A 21,103-nucleotide genomic window follows, 5' to 3' on the forward strand; every position below is an offset into this window, starting at 1 on the left:
ACAGCTTAGTGTCAGCCACCTGATTCCACTTTAAATAATTCTTTGGTCAGAAGGGAGGTGGATGGGAGATCTGCTACCAGGGGGCTCCCACTCATGAAGCCCCCCTCCCCTGCAGTAGTTAATCACTAGGGGGTACTTTGGAGGTTCTGCTTACTTTAACAAGTCCACTAAGCACCCTTTAATATAAGCTACTTGTCTATGACTTGGAACATATTTATTTTCTTATAAGAAATCTTGACAGAGGGAAGTCACATCAGCAGCCCCCTCAGCCTATGCTGATCCTGGGAAGATGTTGGAGAGGGAACCAGAGGACCTGGGGGCTTATAGACAGGCTGGAAAACCTGTGGGAGGAGGCAGCTATTGGGACTCCTAACCCGAAAACCATACAGATCTCAGATCATATATCCTTGGCTGCGACTATGTATCTCACAATAAAACCGTGACAAGAAATAAGTTACGTTTTGCAAGATTAAAACACAACACTTTTCCTATTTATTTATTTAAACTTATGAAACGTTCGATATTTGTAAATAGAATTGTTACTATCCTATCATTTGTGAAAGGCACCTAGAGCCCTGACCAGAACACAAGGCTCCGGAGGATTTCACATCTTCTCTTCTATATCTACAATTGCAAATCAAAATTATTCAACCCTGGTTACAAATGAAGTTTAATAGCAAAATGTACAAATCTTTCTGCTGTTTGCAATAAAGCAGAAAAGAACAATGGAAAGTGCAACACAACTAATATAATAAGGGGTTTCTCCAAATTCAGCTCACATTGCCACTTTTTCACTCCCGCAGTCTCAGAATAATTCACCGCCTCTAATGACAAGCGTCTTCAGTACTTGGCAGATCACCTCTGGCTGTTATAACCTGCTGCAGGCGTGCTGCATAGCCAGACACCAGCTTCTGACAAGTGCTGCTGAGGAATCTTAGCCCATCACTCATGGACTATGGACTCACACTCACTAGTACTCCTGGGTTTGCCGGCTGCACCCGCCTTCTTCAAATCTCATGAAAGATCAATGGGGTTCCGCAGGAAAGAATCCGCAAACTTCCGGAGCTGATTTAGGCTATGTGCACACATTGCGGATTTCCTGCGGATCCGCAGCGTTTTTTTCCACGCAGATCCACAAGTGATTTACAGTACAATGTAAATCAATGGAAGAAAAATTGCTCTGCTAATGGTGCGGAAAATTCCGCATGGAAAACGCTGCGGATCAAAAGAAGGAGCATGTCATTTATTTGTCCGGATCTACAGCGTTTTTGTACCCATTCCATTATAGAAATCCGCAGGGGTAAAAAAAACGCATAGAAATCCGCAGGGGCAATCCACATAAAAAACGCATCAAATCCGCACCTGCGCTTTCTGCCAAGAGATGCAGAATCCGCACCAGAAATTCCAGAGGCAAATCCACAACGTGTGCACATAGCCTTACACCAGCCGTCACCTGCCTCTAAGGCTATGTGCACACGATGCGGATTTAGTGCGGATCCGCAGCGGATTTTTCCGCGCAGAAACGCTGCAGATCTGCACTGTGATGTACAGTACAATGTAAATCAATAGTGAAAAAAAAAAGCTGTGCACATGGTGCAGAAAAATCTGTGCGGAAACGCTGCGGATTTAAAAGAAGTGCATGTCACTTCTTTTGTGCGGATCTGCAGCGTTTCTGCACCCTTCCATGATAAAAATCCGCAGTGGTAAAATCCGCATCAAAACCGTGGCAAATCCGCGGCAATTCTGCACCTGCGCTTTCTGCCAGGAGATGTGGATTTTGTGCAGAAATTTCTGCACCCCATTCCGCAAAGTGTGCACCTAGCCTATAAGCATCGATCAAAGTTCAATGTCCAATCACTGCTGTTAACCCCTTAAATGCCGACAGCAATCTTTGACAGTGGCAGGTAAGGGGGGTGAACCTTTGCATATGCCCATCGGTTCCCTGTGACGCGATCGCTGGGCGCTGATGGGTTACCAGTGCCTGTACCCCTGCGAAGCCCGTCTGTATACTGCAATACTCCTGTATTTAATTAGTTTGCTTCCTGATATAGCGCCATCAGTTCCACATCACTCTACTGACATCACCTTGTATTGCAGTATATCAGACAATTGCAAAAAAAAAGACTAATCCTACCAATTGTTTTCCCTCATTAAAACATGCATGGCATGGGAGGGACTTCATCACTGCAGGACCATTGGACCGGGGGAGTATCAGCCCCACAGCAGGGACTGTAGCGGTGGTCTCACATATTACACACTGCTGCGTCATAGGGGACTGTAGGACCCCCGTCCTCGGGATAACTGGAGGGATTCTCCGCGGTACAAGCATACATTTATGATGATAAACCCTGATATAGGCAATCACCATAGTAGCTGCCCAGAAAACCACACTGCTCTGCCAATAAAGGAATCATTAATCTATAATGTAAATGTCCTGTGTGAGTGACCCCGGGGTGAGCGCTTCTCCCACGGCCCCCTCCCCCGGTCCCTATCTCTGCACCCCTCCCCTGACCCCGTCTTCTCCCTCTCCTGTCCCTCCTGTGCCCCTCACCCCTCCCCCTGTCCCGGCTCGGAGCTCCCCCAGCCTCACACAGCCCAGAGCCTGTAATTACTTGGCCATGCGGGGAGGGAGCGGGCAGCCCCAGCCGGTGCCGAGGCTTTTCCTGCCGCAGCTGCAGTACAGGGATGTGTGCACCGCGCCGCCGCCCCCCCGGGCTCATCCTGCTGCTCATCCTGCTGTGCCGGAGCCCCGGAGCCTCCACCTCTAAGGTAACAGCCTCCTGCAGTGCCCGCCCGCCCGGCCGCCGGAGCTGGTACCCGGCACGGAGGAGGGCAGAGTCCCCGCTCCTACTGCCCCGCAGTCCGGCGATGGGGGGACACAAGAGGCACCTGGCGGTATACAGGACGTGACAGCAGGGGTGACTGTATCCCACCCCATCCATGGCCACAGGGGCAACTATACAGCTCCATGTCTGCCTGCCTGTCATCTATCTATCTATCTATCTATCTATCTATCTATCTATCTATCTATCTATAATCTATCTATTATCTATCTATATATGGATATATCTATCTATCCAATATCTATCATTTATCTATTATCTATCTGTTATCTGTTATGTCTATATTTTGTCTGTATTTCTGTTCATCTCTCTGTAGTGGACATGTCTACAAGAATGGCACAATGAGTAGATATAGGGTCTACAGCTGAGGACGGCTCATCACAAGCAGAATATGACATGATATATTATAAAGCACATGCTGGGTGTTATTTATATAGCCATGTGTCTGCTCAGTAAGTGCCTAGAATGATCTGGCCGTATATATAGTACACTGACTCTATATCTGTATAGTATGTAATTATATCAGGCCACACTATCTAGCCAACTATACTTATTTTCTATCTATCTAATCTATCTATCTATCTATCTATCTATCTATCTATCTATCTATCTATCTATCTATCATCTATCTATTATCAATCATCTATCTATCTATCTATCTATCTATCTATCTATCTATCTATCTATCTATCTATCTATCTATCTATCTATCTATCATCTATCTATTATCAATCATCTATCTATCATCTATCTATTATCTATCTGATTTATTCAAACATGTATTTTCTAGAGAATCTGCCTTATGAGAGTAGTGTTTGGGTTTCTATGGTGGATGTCCAGATTGAGCCGCTGCTGTAAATATTATATCCACATTAATAAAATTGATCATGGCATTATATAGGGAATAAGAACGCTGCTTTTTATGTTACTGAGATGGGACAATTGTTTTTTCTAAGATTCTATGTAGAAGGGAGGTGGGAGGAGCTCTGCCTGTAGCTCCTCCCTTCTCTCTTCCCATCTGCATAGATTCTTATCAGCACCAACTGTCATCTCCTATCTCAGTCATGTCACCACCTGCCTTCACTCAATACAGATTTTACCTAGGAATTGAGAATTTTGAAAATTATCCAGGGTGAGAAAGATGTAGATTTGTCTGATAAGATATATTTCAAAGGTGCTGATTTTCTTTCAGGTGTGCTATTGATTTATAAAATGAAAATAATCTCTTTAAAGAGCAACCATCACTTTAATTTTTATTTCATAAATCAGTAGCACACCAGTAAATGAGAAAGTTTGTAATATATATTATCAGACATATCCAATTCGTTCTCCTCCTGGACGGAGTTTTGATTCTTCATTCACAGGTAAAATGTTTCTTCAGTGAACGCAGATTTTCCCATTACTGAAATAGGAGATGACAGTTGGTGCTGATAAAGTTCCATGGAGAACAGTAACGGTGTCGGCCTCTAGCTCCTCCCATCCACATCGAATTTTATAAGCTCCAACTGTCATCTCCTATCTCAGTATTGTCAAAATGTGATTTCACTGGACACAAATTTTACCCATGAATTGAGCATGAAATAATAATTCAGGAAGAGAAAAAAAAAGCACATTTGACTAATAAGATATATTTTAGAGAGTCATATTTTTACGTGAACTATTGTTTCATGAAAAAAAAAAATTTAGAGGAGGATTACTCTTTAAGAGGTGTGCACCTTTTAATGAATTTAGTGCACTTTTTAGCAGTGATTTGTCACCGCAAGAAATATTCTAGTTAGGGAGCGGTGGACATTGTTCTTGTTATTTACGCCAATATTTTGGCTTATGTTATGATGAATTTGTTGGCCGTGATTGGTCACGCTCCCTCTTAGCTAAAATCTGCCCTCTTTTTATAAAGTTGGCAAACCTGTCTAGGACTGGAGGCTGAAAGACAAAAGTGGCAAAAAATATTGCGCAATTATGAGTTGAGGCAAAATTTTAGGACATTTCAAGCAGTTTTACACCAGAAAATTGGCCCAAACTGTTTGATGAATGAGGGACTAAGTCTGCATACAGCTGATTACTGTATTGCGTGGTTTTTGGATAGCTTTATCGTTGGTCACTAGGGCCACTCTTTAGCTTTTCCATGTGAAATCTATGAAAATAAGTACCGTAACCTATTATTTCCACGGTGCATTTTTTTCAGCAGCACAGATGAATGTCCATGCTGAGATGTTCCAGTGCATGTGACCGGGGTTGCAGAAAGCCATTCACATACATAGGATACATAATGCCGTCTTATTTTCATGCGGAAATGAAATCTGAGGTGTGAACGGGGCCTTATAGCATCACCAAAATCAATGGCTTTTCTGGTGTAGTACTGCCCTACTCTCGGAGTCTCCATAGATTCCATGAGTCAAATACTTTGATAATATCAATGAGTTGCTTGTACTAATAATTTAGTAGAACTTCATAACTTTAAAAGTAGTTTTTTATATGACTCCAGATAAGACCCTTGTTCTGAACAGTACAATGGGCAAAGGGAATCTGTCAGCAGATTTTTGCTATGTAATCCGAGGGCAGCATGAGGTAGGGTCCGAGACAATAAACTCGGTGATGTGTCACTTATTAGGCTGTGTGGTATTCTTTCAATACAATAACTGTTTAAGGGGTTGTCCACTACTAGGACAACCTCTTCTTGATCTAAATGTTTGGCCCCCATAAAATAATAAAGCTGATACTCACCTCCCGTGCCGGAGCCATTCCTGCGGTGTCGGCATTCGCGGTCCTTGGACTCTCTTGCGGATGTTGCGACACGTGACCCTGGCAACCAATCAGCGCTGGTGCCACTGTCCCCGCCTTTTGCCAGATTGAACGTGAAGAGGAAGTCCAGGCTGCAGCTGATCTCTGACTTCCTGTGGGAATATGACATTCTATGGGGCTGTGCACATGTCTGATTTATTCCTCGGACGGAGTGGTCCACGGAGAAAATCGGAGATATGTCCAATTTTGATCCAATCAAAATCAGCAATGCGAGTCTATGGGGCAGTGAAAAACATCGGACTGCACTCGGATGACATTCGAGTTCGCTCTGATATTCATGGACTGACAGAACTGAGAAGGTGGAGAAACTTTTTTTTTCTCTCCACGTCCTTAAAAAACTGATGCCACGCTGATCAAACTCTGATCCGAATAAGTGGACCATTTTTCTCGGATGTGGAGAAGACGGCCGTGGGACCCTACCCTTACTGTCACTCTTATAGACAATTAATATTGAGGCAGGGTGTATGTGCGACCTGACGCTCCATATAAAACTCATTGAGAGTAAAACATCGCGCATATTGGATGTCAGCATGCCTGATCCTATTTCTCCCTGACATCTGCTGAATTAACATTAGATGGTCGGCTGTTCCATCTAAAATTTGGATAATGTTAGTAGAAACAGCTGTGTTCACACTCAGCATGAATGATGCATTTTGTTTCTGCTGCTTTTTATCCCCATGTTTTCAGCAGGTGTTTGTACCAAAATACATAATAATAATAATAATCTTTATTTATATAGCGCCAACATATTCCGCAGCGCTTTACAGTTTCAAAAACAACAGTCATAAGAAACAACGTTGGCAATACAATAATTAATTAATACAATTAATTAATTAATAATTAAAGCGAATTAAGACGACGCTGCTCGTGAGAGCTTACAATCTGCAATGAGGTGGGGAGATACAAAGTACAGGTGTGTATTTACAATGATGGTCCAGCCATCTTCCGGGGGTGGGGGTAGATGGAGATAGCGAATGGGCTAAACACACACACAAACATAAAATGAGTTTGATTAGGGAACGTGATAGGCCGCTCTGTACAAATGAGTTTTGAGCGAGCGCCTAAAACTATGCAAGTTGTGGATGGTCCTAATATCTTGGGGCAGAGCATTCCAGAGGATTGGCGCAGCACGGGAGAAGTCTTGGAGTCGGGAGTGGGAGGTACGGATTAGAGCAGAGGTTAGTCTAAAGTCGTTTGCAGAGCGCAGCGGTCGGCTAGGCCGATAGACAGAAATGAGGGAGGAGATGTAAGGGGGTGCCGCACTGTGGAGAGCTTTGTGGGTGAGAACAAGTACTTTGAATTGTATCCTGTAATGAATGGGCAGCCAGTGTAATGACTGGCAAAGAGCGGACAAGTCCGAGTAATGATTAGCCAGATGGACGACCCTGGCTGCTGCATTAAGGATAGACTGGAGAGGGGAAAGTCGAGTGAGGGGGAGGCCAATTAATAGAGAATTGCAGTAGTCCAGGTGGGAGTCGATCAGGGCGACAGTGAGGGTTTTCGTTGTTTCCATGGTGAGAAAAGGGCGGATTCTAGAGATGTTCTTTAGATGTAAGCGGCACGAGCGGGCAAGAGATTGTATGTGGGAGGTGAAGGAGAGATCAGAGTCAAACATAACACCCAGACAGCGTGCCTGCTGCCGGGGTGTTATTATGGTGCCACCCACGGAGAGGGAAATGTCAGATTTAGGGAGGTTAGTAGATGGCGGGAGCAGCAGAAGTTCAGTTTTGGAGAGGTTGAGTTTCAGATAGAGAGCGGACATGATGTCGGAGACTGCAGACAGACAGTCAGTGGTGTTCTGTAGTACAGCAGGGGTAAGGTCAGGGGATGACGTGTATAGTTGTGTGTCATCAGCATAAAGATGGTACTGAAAACCAAATCTGCTGATGGTCTGTCCAATTGGGACCGTGTAGAGGGAGAAGAGAAGGGGGCCAAGGACTGAGCCCTGAGGTACCCCGACAGTGAGAGGAAGAGGAGACGAAGTGGAGCCGGAGAACAGAACACTGAAGGAGCGATCAGAAAGATAGGAGGAGAACCAGGAGAGAGCAGTGTCCTTAATGCCTAGTGACTGGAGCCTAGAGAGTAGGAGAGGGTGGTCAACAGTGTCGAAAGCTGCAGAAAGGTGGAGAAGAATGAGCAGAGAGTGGTCACCGTTACATTTTGCTGTCAGAAGGTCATTGGTCACTTTGATGAGTGCAGATTCTGTCGAATGTAGGGGGTGGAAACCAGACTGTGAAGGGCCTAGGAGGGAGTGAGTGGAGAGGTAACGGGTAAGGCAGGAGTATATCATGCGCTCCAAGAGTTTAGAGATGAAGGGGAGATTGGAGACCGGTCTGTAGTTGTTTGTGCAGGATGGGTCGATGGCGGGTTTCTTTAGTAATGGAGTAATGATAGAGTGTTTGAAGGAGGAGGGGAAAATGCCTGAGGAGAGGAAGAGATTAAAGATTGTAGTTAGATGAGTTGTGATGACTGGAGAGAGAGACTGGAGGAGGTGTGAGGGAATGGGGTCGGTGGTGCATATAGTCGGAGGAGAGGAGCTTGGAGACTTCTTCTTCTGTAATGGGATCGAATGTAGAGAGTGAGCCAGGGGAGATGCAGGGAGGGATGGGAGTCATTGCACTTGGTGTCTGGGAGCGGATTTCCTGATGGATATTGTCTATTTTCTCCATAAAGTTGGAGGCCAGGTCATCAGCACAAATGTCTGTGATAGGGGCTTGTGCTTTTGGCCTGAGGAGGGAGTGAAAGGTGTCAAAAAGTTTCTTGGGGTTGTTGGATAGTGAGGAGATCAGGGTGGTGAAGTAGGTCTGTTTGGCGAGGTGATGGGCATTGATTATTACTAGTGATGAGCAAATATACTCGTTACTCGGGTTTTCCCGAGCACGCTCGGGTGGTCTCCAAGTATTTGTAACTGCTCGGAGATTTAGTTTTCATTGCGGCAGCTGAATGATTTACAGCTACTAGGCAGGTTGAGTACATGTCTCATGTGGGGATCCCCTAGCAACCAGGCAACCCCCACATGTGTGGTAGTCGAGAAAACCCGAGCAACAAGTACACTCGCTCATCACTAATTATTACATTTTTGCTACTTCTTTTTCATGTGCTTTCCCGGTAATTTTACACATTTTTGGTGCAGATTTCAAGCAGTTTTTTTTAGTACAGAAAAGCTTTAATTCTGCACTTATAAATGCAACTTTGTTTTCTACATGTCTTTGTTTCCCGTCGAAGCCTATAGAAAAAAATTCAGTTTTTTTGGGGAGGGTTTTCATGAAATCGGATCCACTGTACTTAGATGCGCTATTTATGCTATGTGGTATTTTTTAAAATATTTTTGGGAATTTGAATTTTTTTGTATTATTTTTTGGGGGCTTTTATTATTAATAATAATACTACTACTACTACTACTAATAATAATAATAGGGGCTTTTCTTTCTTATGCTCGAATTACTCTTAACCCCTCTCTGGATGATCACACTTCACCTGTTTCTTGCACAGAAGTAATGGGATTCTATCCTCAAATGACAACACTAATCCCTTCGGTGCAGTATGTACTTCTATTCCTCAGAAACCATGTAAATTACATTCATTAAAAGAGAAAAAATGACTCACTTGGCCCGGGGGGCAGCAATGTTTTAGGTTCTGCACTATTGAGCCACGTGATATTCATTCTTATATGTTGTGCAAAATCATGATGGAATTTGCAAAATCAGTGGTTTGTGAATTGCGAGACCTCAGGTTACCCCTGGCATAGAAGTCACATGACTTTTTCTTTTTTTTTGCAGACCCCCGCCTCCCCCCCTTCGATTTCAGCTACTTTGCACTGAAGATGCATGCATTAACTCTTTCTCATTTTCTAACATGCAATATTTCACTTTTCTTCATTATTTTGGAAGGAGCACCCATAATCCAGCTGTGGCATCGGTGCTTCATCTGTCAGCATTTACTAAGCATCTTTTTCAGTTTTTTTTTCTCATCCCCCCATCTATCACTTCACACCATCTTCTTAATCCTTTCCTTCTGCTCTTGCCCCTCCAGCACTCCAGGGGTGGAACCTCTAACTCTGCTGGCGTCCCTTTTAAGTAGGAGATCAAACGCTTTTGCTAGAGGAGAGGTTTACAGCTTCTAGCACCACCAGGCCTGGGGGTAGTGGAGGAAGAGAAGAGGGAGAAGACAGATGACCTACACTTAGCTGGCTTTTCTCCTTACCTCTAAAACAAATCTTAATATTATGTTCTTTCTGGGAATCCTGTGTTCTATACGTCTCTCAGCCCCCTATAATTGTTTTCTAAATTCTTGGCATGTCTTATGGATGTCTCAGTTCCTTCCCACCATGAAAGCAGCGGAAGAAAAGAGGTAGAGGTTGGGTTGGGTTCTTTGTGAGGGTCTCCATCCAAGAGCTATAACAATGGTTTGTTACAGTCCCTACTTGGATTATGAAGTTACTTTGTGATCTCAAACTGGAAAGTATCATTGAAAGTTTTCAGTAGGTCAGATGAATAAAACGATGGGTGAATTCATGTAGGGGTCTATTTGAAATGGCTTTATGTGTAGAGGTGCAAATTAAAGACGGTGCTGGTGAAATTCTTTCTTCTTAGACACGTTAATGTCTTGAGGGAAACTGGAACCTTCAACTGTTGCAATCAAGAACTGACCCTTGTCTGCGTCAGTCGTTCACATTGGTTTTATCGTTGGATACCAGTCAATAGCTGTTCTGCATTATCCATATGGCATGGAGGGCAGATAGAAGAACCAATGGGTGCCAATATGGCCGCCCCTATAACATACAAAGTGATGTATACAATATGGATTAAGTTCTTCAATGCTGTTCCAACTTTTTATTTTGTATTGCAACCCATGCGGAATAAGGCATGTTATTGTTTATAAGATGGTACTAGGGGTCTCTTAGTGTTCAGGACCCCAGTGTACAGTAGGTACATAGGATAAGTCTAATCTTGTGTGGAATGAACATGTAACTTCAAGTTTTTTAAATTGAGAGTCTAAGGGGGAGCGTTTCTCCTGGCGGAAACAAGCTGTTGTTCGTAGGGTTGTTCAGCACAATTCTCTTGTGCCCGATGGGGAGTCACTGCTGCACATCAGGCAGGACAATTAATAGGACCACTATCTGGCACCCATCAGGTGTCCTGCGTTTGTCTTATTAATCAAAATAGAATATGTGTAGGATACCCATGATTACCTCTGCAACTGTCCCCTGCATATTGCAGTGACTCCCCACAATCGTTGTGGAGCACCATTCACTTGCTTCTGATGGGTTGTCAGTGCTGCACATCAGGTGGGACATTTGCTGGGACAACTCTCTGGCACTCGTCTGATATTGTGTATGTGTCTTGTTACAAGTAGTTTGTGGGTGACCGGCGTTGCTGATGTGGAGTCAGAATCAGGCCAAAGTATTGGTACTGCAGTTTATTTTCGACGCGTTTGTGAAGTATTCCAACTTCTTCAGGGGAACCACAGGAGAACCTAAAGAAGAAGCTGGAATACCTCGAAACGCATAGAGAATAAACTACACTACCAATAGTTTTACCTGATTCTGACTCCTTGATTGGATATGGAGCGGCCCCCAGACGCAGGACGACGGGGTACTCGAATCCGGGTCTCTCGGTTCTGGGGATGTCACGGTGGCCCGACCCGGTCCGTGGTCCTGCTAAGGGGCGCCCAATAAAAGGTGTAGGTGGTGGTGTAGGTCGCAGTAAATAACGAGGACACAAGGTTGCAGTCTCTTTACCTTTGTACTGAAGGCTTCGGCATCCGCAATCCAGAGCACTGCTAACAGGGCTGGCTGAGACCGGCCAGTCCGAAGGCACATCCAGAGTTCCCTTTACAGGTGGAAATCAGTAGCCTACCTACTAGCGCCTGGGTGTTGTAGTACCTCCCTGCTGAGCACCACGGGATAGTCCTCACAACTGTCGTGTATGTTTCTGTTCTTTCTCTTCGTCCCCCAGATGATATGGATAGGACGCACCCGTATGACGGGGGTAGGCCTGGAGTTATTTTATAGGGACCCTAGAGACGCCCCTCTCCCACAATTGCCTCCGTTGTCTTCATTAGGTGATTTAGGTGAGGCAGCCAACCTAAAATTAACTGCCCGGCCGTAGTTCAAAGTAATGCGTAGAGTCTCTTACTTCCTCGGCGTTCCGGCCGCCGGCTACGCGCCTCAGAAGGATGTTGCTGATCTTGAGGCACGACTCCTACTGGTTCTATCTCCTTTGTGCTGTGATCCCGTTTCTCACTTCTCCACAATATGCTTCGCTTCGTGTCCTTTCTTAGGAGTCTGCCGCTATAAGGCACAGCCACGGCTCCGTAACGATCTGTCCTTTTCTAGAGCTCTGTCGGGATCCCACCCCTGACAGGTCCTCTCTCGAGCTCTCCCCAGCTACTTTCTCCCTGACTTCCTATCCAACCCCCAGTTTTACCCATGTGTGAGGAGTGGCCTAGTAGATAGGACCTTTTGCTCCCCCTGGCGGGCGGAGTTTGAAGTGTAATGTGTGTCTGTGATACCTGCAAGGTGAACTCTTTTAGTGCAATCAGACGTACCATCACTCCCCTTAGTGGCGGAGCGACAGTACTGCAACGACCAGGACTCTGGGGCGCTGCAGATATACACCAGCAGCGCAGGTCACCCCCTATCTCCAAACTACCTGCATTACCACGTTGGACATACCAACCAGCAGCAGCAGCTGGAACCATGTTGATACCATTTACAGTAAGTGTTGTGTCTCACGCAACCCCACCAGGTGAACGGAACTGCCTTTTATCACCACCTTGATCTGGATAAAGCTCAATTTGTTTGTTCCATTAGCCAATTCCTTATGGGTCTTATTAATGAAGATTGGTTATGTGTATGATACCTTGGCATCTCATGGTCACCTCTGCATGTGCGGTGACTCCACAGCCAATGTCAGGTCAGGTGGAAGAGAGAGCCGCTGCAAAAACCCCTTAAGATGTTTGACAGCAGCTTCACTCTCTCACTATTGGAATATATTGTGCAGGTTTGTGGCAAAGTTTTACTAAACTTCATTGCAAAACAATGGATTGGACATATTAAAATTGAAGACAAAACATGTCCAACCTTCTTTTTTCGATGATTTGCCCATGTATATTGGCTGACATTTTAGAAATGTTTATGGAGTGACTTGGTCTTATGGGATCATAGTATGAATTAATTTTTGTATGGGACTCCTGTTATTTTTCTGTGGGAAATGCTGACTTTTAGAAAGGTCAGGTGATGAAGCGGGAAGTCCTGTTGGGGGCGCAACTCCCCTGCATCACTGTGGCACTGTATTCTGCTGAAACATTGTATTGTGCTGACAGATCTGCAAGGAGTTTGGTATTTTCGCCACTGTCCTGTATTTATACAAGATGGCTACGATCTAATAATAAGAATATACCAGCTGCATTTTGCAGTCTTGGAATATTAAAAAGTGTGTTACTTTGTATTCTTTTCATTACTTTTGTATAATAAAATACCACAGAAATATAAAGATTGAGCTACATTCTAATCAGGTAACTGATGAAGTCAGCGGAATTAGATCTACTGCAAATTGGAAATGTTCTTTTAAAAGATGAAGACTATAAAAGAACAGTCATAAAAAATGTATATACGGTATTTCACAATTACACAAAAAAAACCACAATTTGTTATATCACACTTTTAATAATAATAATAATAATAATAATAATAATAATAATCTTTATTTTTATATAAAAAAATGTCATTATAAATTACTTAATAGTAACAAACAATTAATAATTTTGTAGTGTAGCGTGGCTGTTCTCTTTGCTGACGTTCTCTGGTCTTGTCAGGACAGCAGTGAGGTGTGGGATGAAGATGTGACCGAATGGTGGGGAGAATGGAGTTCGTGGTCCACGTGCTCTCGAACCTGTGGAGGTGGAGTAATGTCTCGAGAAAGGCACTGCTTACGTCAGCGGTAGGTGATCTTACATTAGTACTCTAGTTATATTTACAATGCTGCCTCCATATAATAGATTTTGGTTGCTATTTTAATTAAAAAAAAATGTTTTCTTTCTCTTAAAGAGAACCTGTCATCAAGATTTTGCTAAGATAACTACAGGCATTGTCAGGTTGGCGCTGTTATTCTGATTAAAATTATACCTGGGTTGAAGAAGTCCGTCTTGTGGTTCTTGTTTAATCTGTGTTTGAAGTTTTGAGTTAATGATATGCTCTTCTTTGGGGGCGGCCTGTGGGCAGGTCTTTTTTTTGGTGCTCTGGCCACCGACTTTGTAGGGTGGAATTGGCCCCCTGGGACAGAAGTATCCCACAGCGTGGATACCAGAAAGGAGATCCAGGGGATGGCGCTATCTTTGCTACCAAGTGAGATCAAGGTGCAGGAACTTCAGATTCTGAATCTGAAGTTCCTTTCTGGCAACATAAACAGTGGAATAACAAGAGTCCGATGGGCCCCGATGCATAATTTGGATTTGGGCCCCCACCAGTGTGTTGACCAGATGTACGGACAATTGTAACTTTTTTGATCTTATAAAGACATATGTGCCCCCCCCCAATTTAAAAAAAGGCTATACATGAAATATATAAATCTCATAAAAACACAACAATAAGATCATTTACCAAGTAATACTTGTAAATAGTAGTCATACAGTTACAAAATAAGAAATATTGCCATATTGTATAACAAAACTAATGCACTGACGAGCAAAATGGTAACAATGTTTTGAACTTTTGACTTTCAGGCTCCATACCTCACCATCCACTACTGCCTCGAACGTAAGACTACTATCATTTTATAGACAATCTTCTTGGATATCGCATACATTAATTTGACTTGTAACTATTTAGCATATGATTCGTTAGATTCTTGTCATATCAGTGGATTGTTACTGTTTTGCTCCTGGTGGTGGAAAAATATTCGTTCTGAATACTACAAAATACAACCTGTTCTCACATTCCCCAATAGCTCAGTGTGTTATTAGGTTGCTTCCCAACCGAAAGGTCACTGGTTTGAATCGAGGAGCAGCCATGAAGACGATTTCCCAAGAAAAGAGAAACAGCATCATGCAGCTCATCGATAGCGTTTTTCGGCCAAGAAAATTGCCAAACTGCATCATGTGAGTGCCATGACAGACAAAAGAATACAACATTAAGTCTGTCCATCCATTCAAAAGCCAAGAGGTGGACATCCAGGCAAAATATCGGGAGTCAACAAGTCGGCTCTTCCCCAGGGTTTATCAGTTCAGGCGGGAAAAAAATGGCAGTGGAGGTGGCTCGTGCAAGGGTTAATCACAGTTTACTGCATTGTAGGAGATTTGTGATGTGATATTTGATCTGGCCAATAGAGGACAGCAGCAAGAGGCCAGCGTTGGAGCGTGGGGATTTTTGGCGGCTGGTGGACAGGTGGGAGGAGTTGAAGGGGAGTCTGGTGGAAGTGAAGCTGCACATCCTTGGAGAAAGTCTGGATAAGGTGGAGTGACTCTGGATCTGTTGTTGGTGACTCTTAGACACGTTGCTTCATTTGACATGAGCCATCTCGGTGAGGATAACCTAGTACACAGCATCTTGGGCTAGGCCACGTGAGGCCTTATCGCTAAGGACTTAGGGAAGCCCTGCGTTGGAGAGATCGGCATTCCCTAAGATCTTCAAGACAGCGTTTCTGATTATTCGGGACTCAGCCAAGCAAGGACCCTTCTACTTCAGTTTCAGGACGTACCGCTATCATCTTACATCTGAATATATATGTGCATATATAAATAGCCTTATAGAGGTCCAGTTATGTAGGAGAAAAGGCCTCTTCTGTAAAAGACACCACGAAAACTGCTGAGTATGCGATTACTAAAGTACTTGCACAATACTGTAGTTTTGTTGATTTATGCATAGAAAGGTATAATTGTGTTGTATTTTTCTCGCATATAACAGTTAATTCTGCTTAAGTGTACCTGCATATACTCTTAGTCGGTGTTATTGAGAGTAACTGCTGACATTGTATTTGTTACTTATACTCTGTATACCTACCATCCTTTCCTTTGTTTTATAATCTGGTTAGTAAATATTCATATAAAATTATCTAATTTTCGTACGTATCTGCTGATTGTTGCTATACCCCGAGTCCTGTGGCCATCCCTCATCCACATTTCAACTCATATGCTTCATAATAGTGAGAAGTCCAAGCAAGCACCGTGCGATGCACATAACACTAGTCTGGAGCGGTGGCCGGAAAAAAAGTGAAGAAGCCTCGATTTCAATATTGTCATAAATAGTGTAAGCTCAAGTTTGCAAAAAGTATAAAAAGTGGACATTAGAAGATTAAAACCAGGAGATGTGGAGCGATGACACCAAAGTCAGTAGACTAGGCTCTGATGGGTGCAAATGGGTCTCAAATAAACAAGGTAAAAAGGGGCTAACAGATCGAGAATTGTCAAGTTCGGTGCAGGAAGCCTGATGAGATGGGGTTGTTTCACAGCCAAAGGCGTTGAATACTTAACCCGGATCGATGGTGGTCTCAATGCTGAGATATATGTGAGTATCCTACAAGATGAATTACTTCCTACACTCGAGTACTATGGGTAAGAAAAGGATGAAATAGTGTCCAACAGAACAACACGAAGCATATGTCGAAATTGGTGAAGAAATGGTTCAATGACAATGAAGTAGAGGTGCTGGACTGGCCTCCACAGTCCCCAGACCTTAATCCCATCAAACACTTGTGGGTAGAATTGAAGAAAAATCTGTATACATACCCAAGTGAGTCAATCGGTATGCACAAACTTTGGAAATGTGTAGAAGAGACCTGAGATCAAATTTTGATTGACACATGTTTGAAACTGATCGAGAACAAGACCACCAGGATTTAGGCAGTGATGAAAGCCAAAGGTGGATTTACAAAATACTAACAAAATAATAAAAACTAAGATATAGATTTTTAGGCGCAAAACAGTAACAATGCAGTGACATGACAAGACTCCGCAAAACTAAGCATGTGCTAAATAGTTGCAAGTCAAATTTATGTATGAGATAGCCAAGATGATTGACATACAAAGGAAAAATATCGCCACACTGTGATCGGACCATATATAACCACCACATAGTAACTATATAATAGCACAATACTGATCATTATCAAAACCACAGTGCTAACACTAATATTACCACCAATGACATTGTACACAAGGGTTCTGTATATCATATAATGTACGTGGTAAATCCAGTGTCTTACCAGTAATGCCTCCAATTGATGTCATTTATTTTCACTTTTCTTATTCATCCAGCACCGACTGTTGTGATTTCTTGCAGCCATGACTCATCTCTGCAGAAAATAACACATACATCTATGATTGTTCACTTCTACATCATCAACACTTTTCCCCCCACTTCTACGCTGCACCAGATGAAGAAGAAACTTGCACAGTAACAGTACTTCCCACGGTATCCGCAAACATAAAATCCATTACAGTAGTGATATCTCCCTTTGTGACCCCCTCACAGTAGAATTGTCCCTCTCTATGGCCCCTATACAATATTAATGCATATGTTCCCTTTTTGTGGCCCCTGTGCAATAGTAAAATTCCTTTTTATGCCCTGATATCAAAATAATCTATTTTTGTGCTCAAATACAACAGTAATGCCCCTTCCCGATTGGCAACAATACATTAGTAATGTACACCATTTCTGCTCCTACGCAGTAATAGCATTCACCTTTGTTGCCTTGATACAGTTGTAATATTCCATATTTTGTCTCCATAAATTTATAATCCTTGGACCACAATGTGGAATATTATTAATGTCTTCCATTGTGAAGTAATAGTGTCCTCCATTCTGGCCTCCATACAGTAATATTGTCCCACAATTGTCCCCATAGAGTAATATTGTTCCCCAATTGGCCTCCTGCTATGTGCCACACTTAGTACCATAAAACTAACAAGGTTTATTCCTCAATCTGGCCAACCATACAGTAATTACATCCCCATCCTGTAATAATGTCCCTGTCCTGGCCCCATTCTATAATAATATCCCCATCCTGTACTAATGACCCCTTTTCTGGCCCCATCCTGTAATAATGTCCCCAGTCTTGTCTCCTTTTTTTTAATATTTTCCGAGGGTGCACATCCAGTTGAAGTTTGGACTGGCGTCGGCGGGCCCCCACCCGCACGGACCCGGTCGCAGGCTCAACATCTGAGACCGCAGTCGTTACCCACCTGACGGGAGGAATACAATTCATTTCCTCCCGGCAGTGGAGGTCTAAGTTCCGGGCAGGTCCACAACGCTATTAACTTACAGATTAACCCCATATCTGCAGGTCAATAGCGTTTTTTCATGTGGCAGGTTCCCTTTAAACAATTCTCTCACATGTCCCCGCTCTCAGATAACATAAAGCTGGTGACAGATTCCCTTTAAGTTACCCGTAAGTGAATGAGGAAAACCTGCAATCCCCAAACAAGAGTGGTGTATTTCTGAAAGTAAAAAGAAAAATAAACCCAAAAAATTCTCTAAACTAATGCAATGGCTTTAAATACTATAATGTAGACCAGAAAATAAAGCTGGACGCTCGTGCGTAAGTGCTACAGGTGCGTATAGATACATTGCATTGGTACCTCTGGGACTGTGATGACAATCACAAACTGACCAGGGCGTTCTGCTGCATTCTTTATTAATATATTGTATGTTAATTACTATACTGTCATCTAACCTGATCAAAGACATTATAGAATCATCAATCAAAAATGTCCCCATAGTTTAAACTGTCGGCCAAATGTTCATTCAGCAGCCGCTACCTCTGCCGACTCCACCATACTCATGAGTTCTCGGCTCAGCCGAGCGTTCCTGTGGAAAGTGGAGAAAGCTGCTGTCAGACTCCTCTGGCAGGGGCATTCTTTCCCCGGAGACAGAAGAAAGGATCGGGGGGTTGAAATTCTGAGTGCACAACACTTCTCCCCTCCAACATTATCTGTTGGGGGAGAGTCCTGAGGCCCCCATACATACATGCCACAACACATGCAGAGATTACCTGCTTGTTAGGCCATGCCTGCATGTGTCGAACAGCCACGGGACGTGCCGCCACGGGGACTGGAACATATTTTTCGAGCACGCCGAATACAGTCGGTTAGCACCCGAGCATGCTCAGATAACACCTTATTTCTCATCACTATTGCTTATGTTTGTGGTCTGAAGATGTCTCTTATCTTCCACAGACTCCAGACAGTTGCAGGACTGGATAACACTGTATGCCGGGGTCAGGCCAAACAATATCAGCTGTGTCAGAAACAGGTAAGCAACAGACATTCATTAATTGACAAAGATTATGGCAGAAATCATTCTATAGACTTCTGAGCGCAGATTCCTGTGCATTTATCTGTTTCTTCCTAGAACTGGGACTTGTTAGTTGAATTCTGGAAAGTGTTCTCTTACATCAGCCACATGTACTCACATGTAAAGCGCCATGGAATAAATGGCGCTATAATAATAAATAATAATAATAATAATAATAATAATTAGCCACTGCACAGCAATCAGATGTCGAAAAATCCTAGAAGCTCAGCTATATGGAAGAAAAGTGTCTGTATATGTGATCAATCATTAATCCAACATCTAATAATTGTGAAGGCAGTTCTGTAAATTAATAATCTGACATGTCACTTAAAATCAATATGAGATTGGTAGCACCGCTATTATACTGTTATGGTTTTGATTTTTTTTTATAATCTTCTCTTTTATTAGATTAAAACACAATAACAAACCGGCTTTTTACAGATTTCTTATTCTTATTATATTTCTTTATTTGGCATTTAATAGCAATGCATAGTGGAGTCCTATATTGATTTAATTGTGGTTTTATGGACGTAATATATACATTGTGATTGATCGGCTCACTGGGCTGCACACAAAGGTAGACAAGGGAACACTGCAGCTGTAAGGTGCCCTTGGTTTATTAGATACGGCATAAACCAAGTTTAAGCACAAAATAAACATGGCCCACTGGGTAGAACAGCAAAACAAAATGGTAGCACTAGGTACAGAACTTACATTAGTGGGAATCAGCCCACTTAGGGTAAGCAAGACCCACGGTTTAGGCATAAACAAAAGCACAAAACAATTGTCGGGAGTGTTCCTCTCCCGACACTGAACACTGCTGCCTTTGTAGGCCAGCTACTTAAGCTCCAGACCACACCCTGGGGTGGAGATAAGATGGACATCCTCCCACCTGCTCTATGGATGTCCACGTAAATCCGGATCCGCCCGCCTAGGAAACAAAACAAAAAGAAGGTTAAACTTTCCTTATCATCAAACACAGCTCTGGAGCTCTGATCACCAGACACCCCCAACACTGGATGAGTCAGAAGGCTGTGTATTTACCGTCTGGCCTCCACACTGGGGTGTAGATATGCTGAACAGCCTCCTACCCACTCTTCGGCTGTTCACTAAACCTAGCCCTAAACATGGCCAATTAACCCCTCTCAGCACTTAGTGTGCTGGAGCGTTTTCTTAGGTTCATATCACTGAAGCTAATAACCTCAGTGATACATTTCTCCCCTACAGTACTTTCCCAGTGACTTTATCACAATATACACAGTCAAACCAGAAGATTGCATACACTGTTTAAAAAGATACATATGCATGTTTTACTGAATATCTGACTTGAAATGAGAATAAACCTTTTCTGTTTTAGGTCAATTAGGATTACCATAATTATTAATATTTGCCAAATTAAAGAATAATGAGGGAGAGAATGTTTTAAGTCATTTTCATTACTTACTGCAAAGTCAAAATTTTATATACACTAAGATTACTATGCCTTTAAACAATTCTGAACTGCCCATATAATGATGCCATGTGTTTGGCAGCTTCTGGTAGGTTTTTTGGCACCATCTCAGTTATTAAGAGACACACTTGGATGCATTTTAATGCACACATGAAGCATACTGCTTTGTGTAGCATCATGGCATATCTAAAGAAATCGGCCAAGATATCAGGAAGAGAATTGTGCACTTGCACAAGTCTGGCTCATCCTTGGGTACAATTTCAAGATACCTGAAGGTGCCTCATTCATTTGTACAAACAATTATGTGCAAGTACAAACAAGATGGGAATTTCCAGCCATCATACTGCTCAGGAAGGAGACGGGTACTGTGTCCCAGAGGTGAACGTGCTTTCGTCCGACATGGGCATATCAACCCAAGGACAAAAGCAAAAGAGCTTGTGAAGATGATGGCAGAAGCTGGTAAGATTATGTCAATATCCACAGTGAAACGAGTACTGTATCAACATGGACTGAAAGACCACTCTGCCAGGAAGAAGTCATTACTCCAAAAGAAACATTTAAAATCCAGATTAATGTTTGCAAACATACACAGGAACAAAGACCTTAATTTTTGGAGACATGTCTTGTGGTCTGATGGAATTAAATTGAACTTTTGGGGCATAATGACCATTGTTACGTTTGGAGGAAAAAGGGAGAAACTTGGAAGCCAAAGAACAC

At 43.0% G+C, this 21,103-nt stretch overlaps 1 protein-coding gene across 1 annotated transcript in view; it reads left to right on the plus strand.

The window, feature by feature from the left end:
- Positions 1–2,624: 2,624 nt before the first annotated feature.
- Positions 2,625–21,103, plus strand: part of LOC143788493 (ADAMTS-like protein 2) — a 63,459-nt gene continuing 44,980 nt past the window's right edge. Inside the window, exons 1-3 of the mRNA XM_077278189.1 lie at positions 2,625–2,769; positions 13,464–13,588; positions 18,819–18,894. Of these exons, the coding sequence (XP_077134304.1) occupies positions 2,686–2,769; positions 13,464–13,588; positions 18,819–18,894 (285 nt within the window). The 5' untranslated portion in view covers positions 2,625–2,685. The remainder of the gene's footprint in view (positions 2,770–13,463; positions 13,589–18,818; positions 18,895–21,103) is intronic.

The sequence above is a fragment of the Ranitomeya variabilis genome, chromosome 8 (genome assembly GCF_051348905.1).
Source record: "Ranitomeya variabilis isolate aRanVar5 chromosome 8, aRanVar5.hap1, whole genome shotgun sequence".
Lineage (NCBI taxonomy): Eukaryota > Metazoa > Chordata > Amphibia > Anura > Dendrobatidae > Ranitomeya > Ranitomeya variabilis.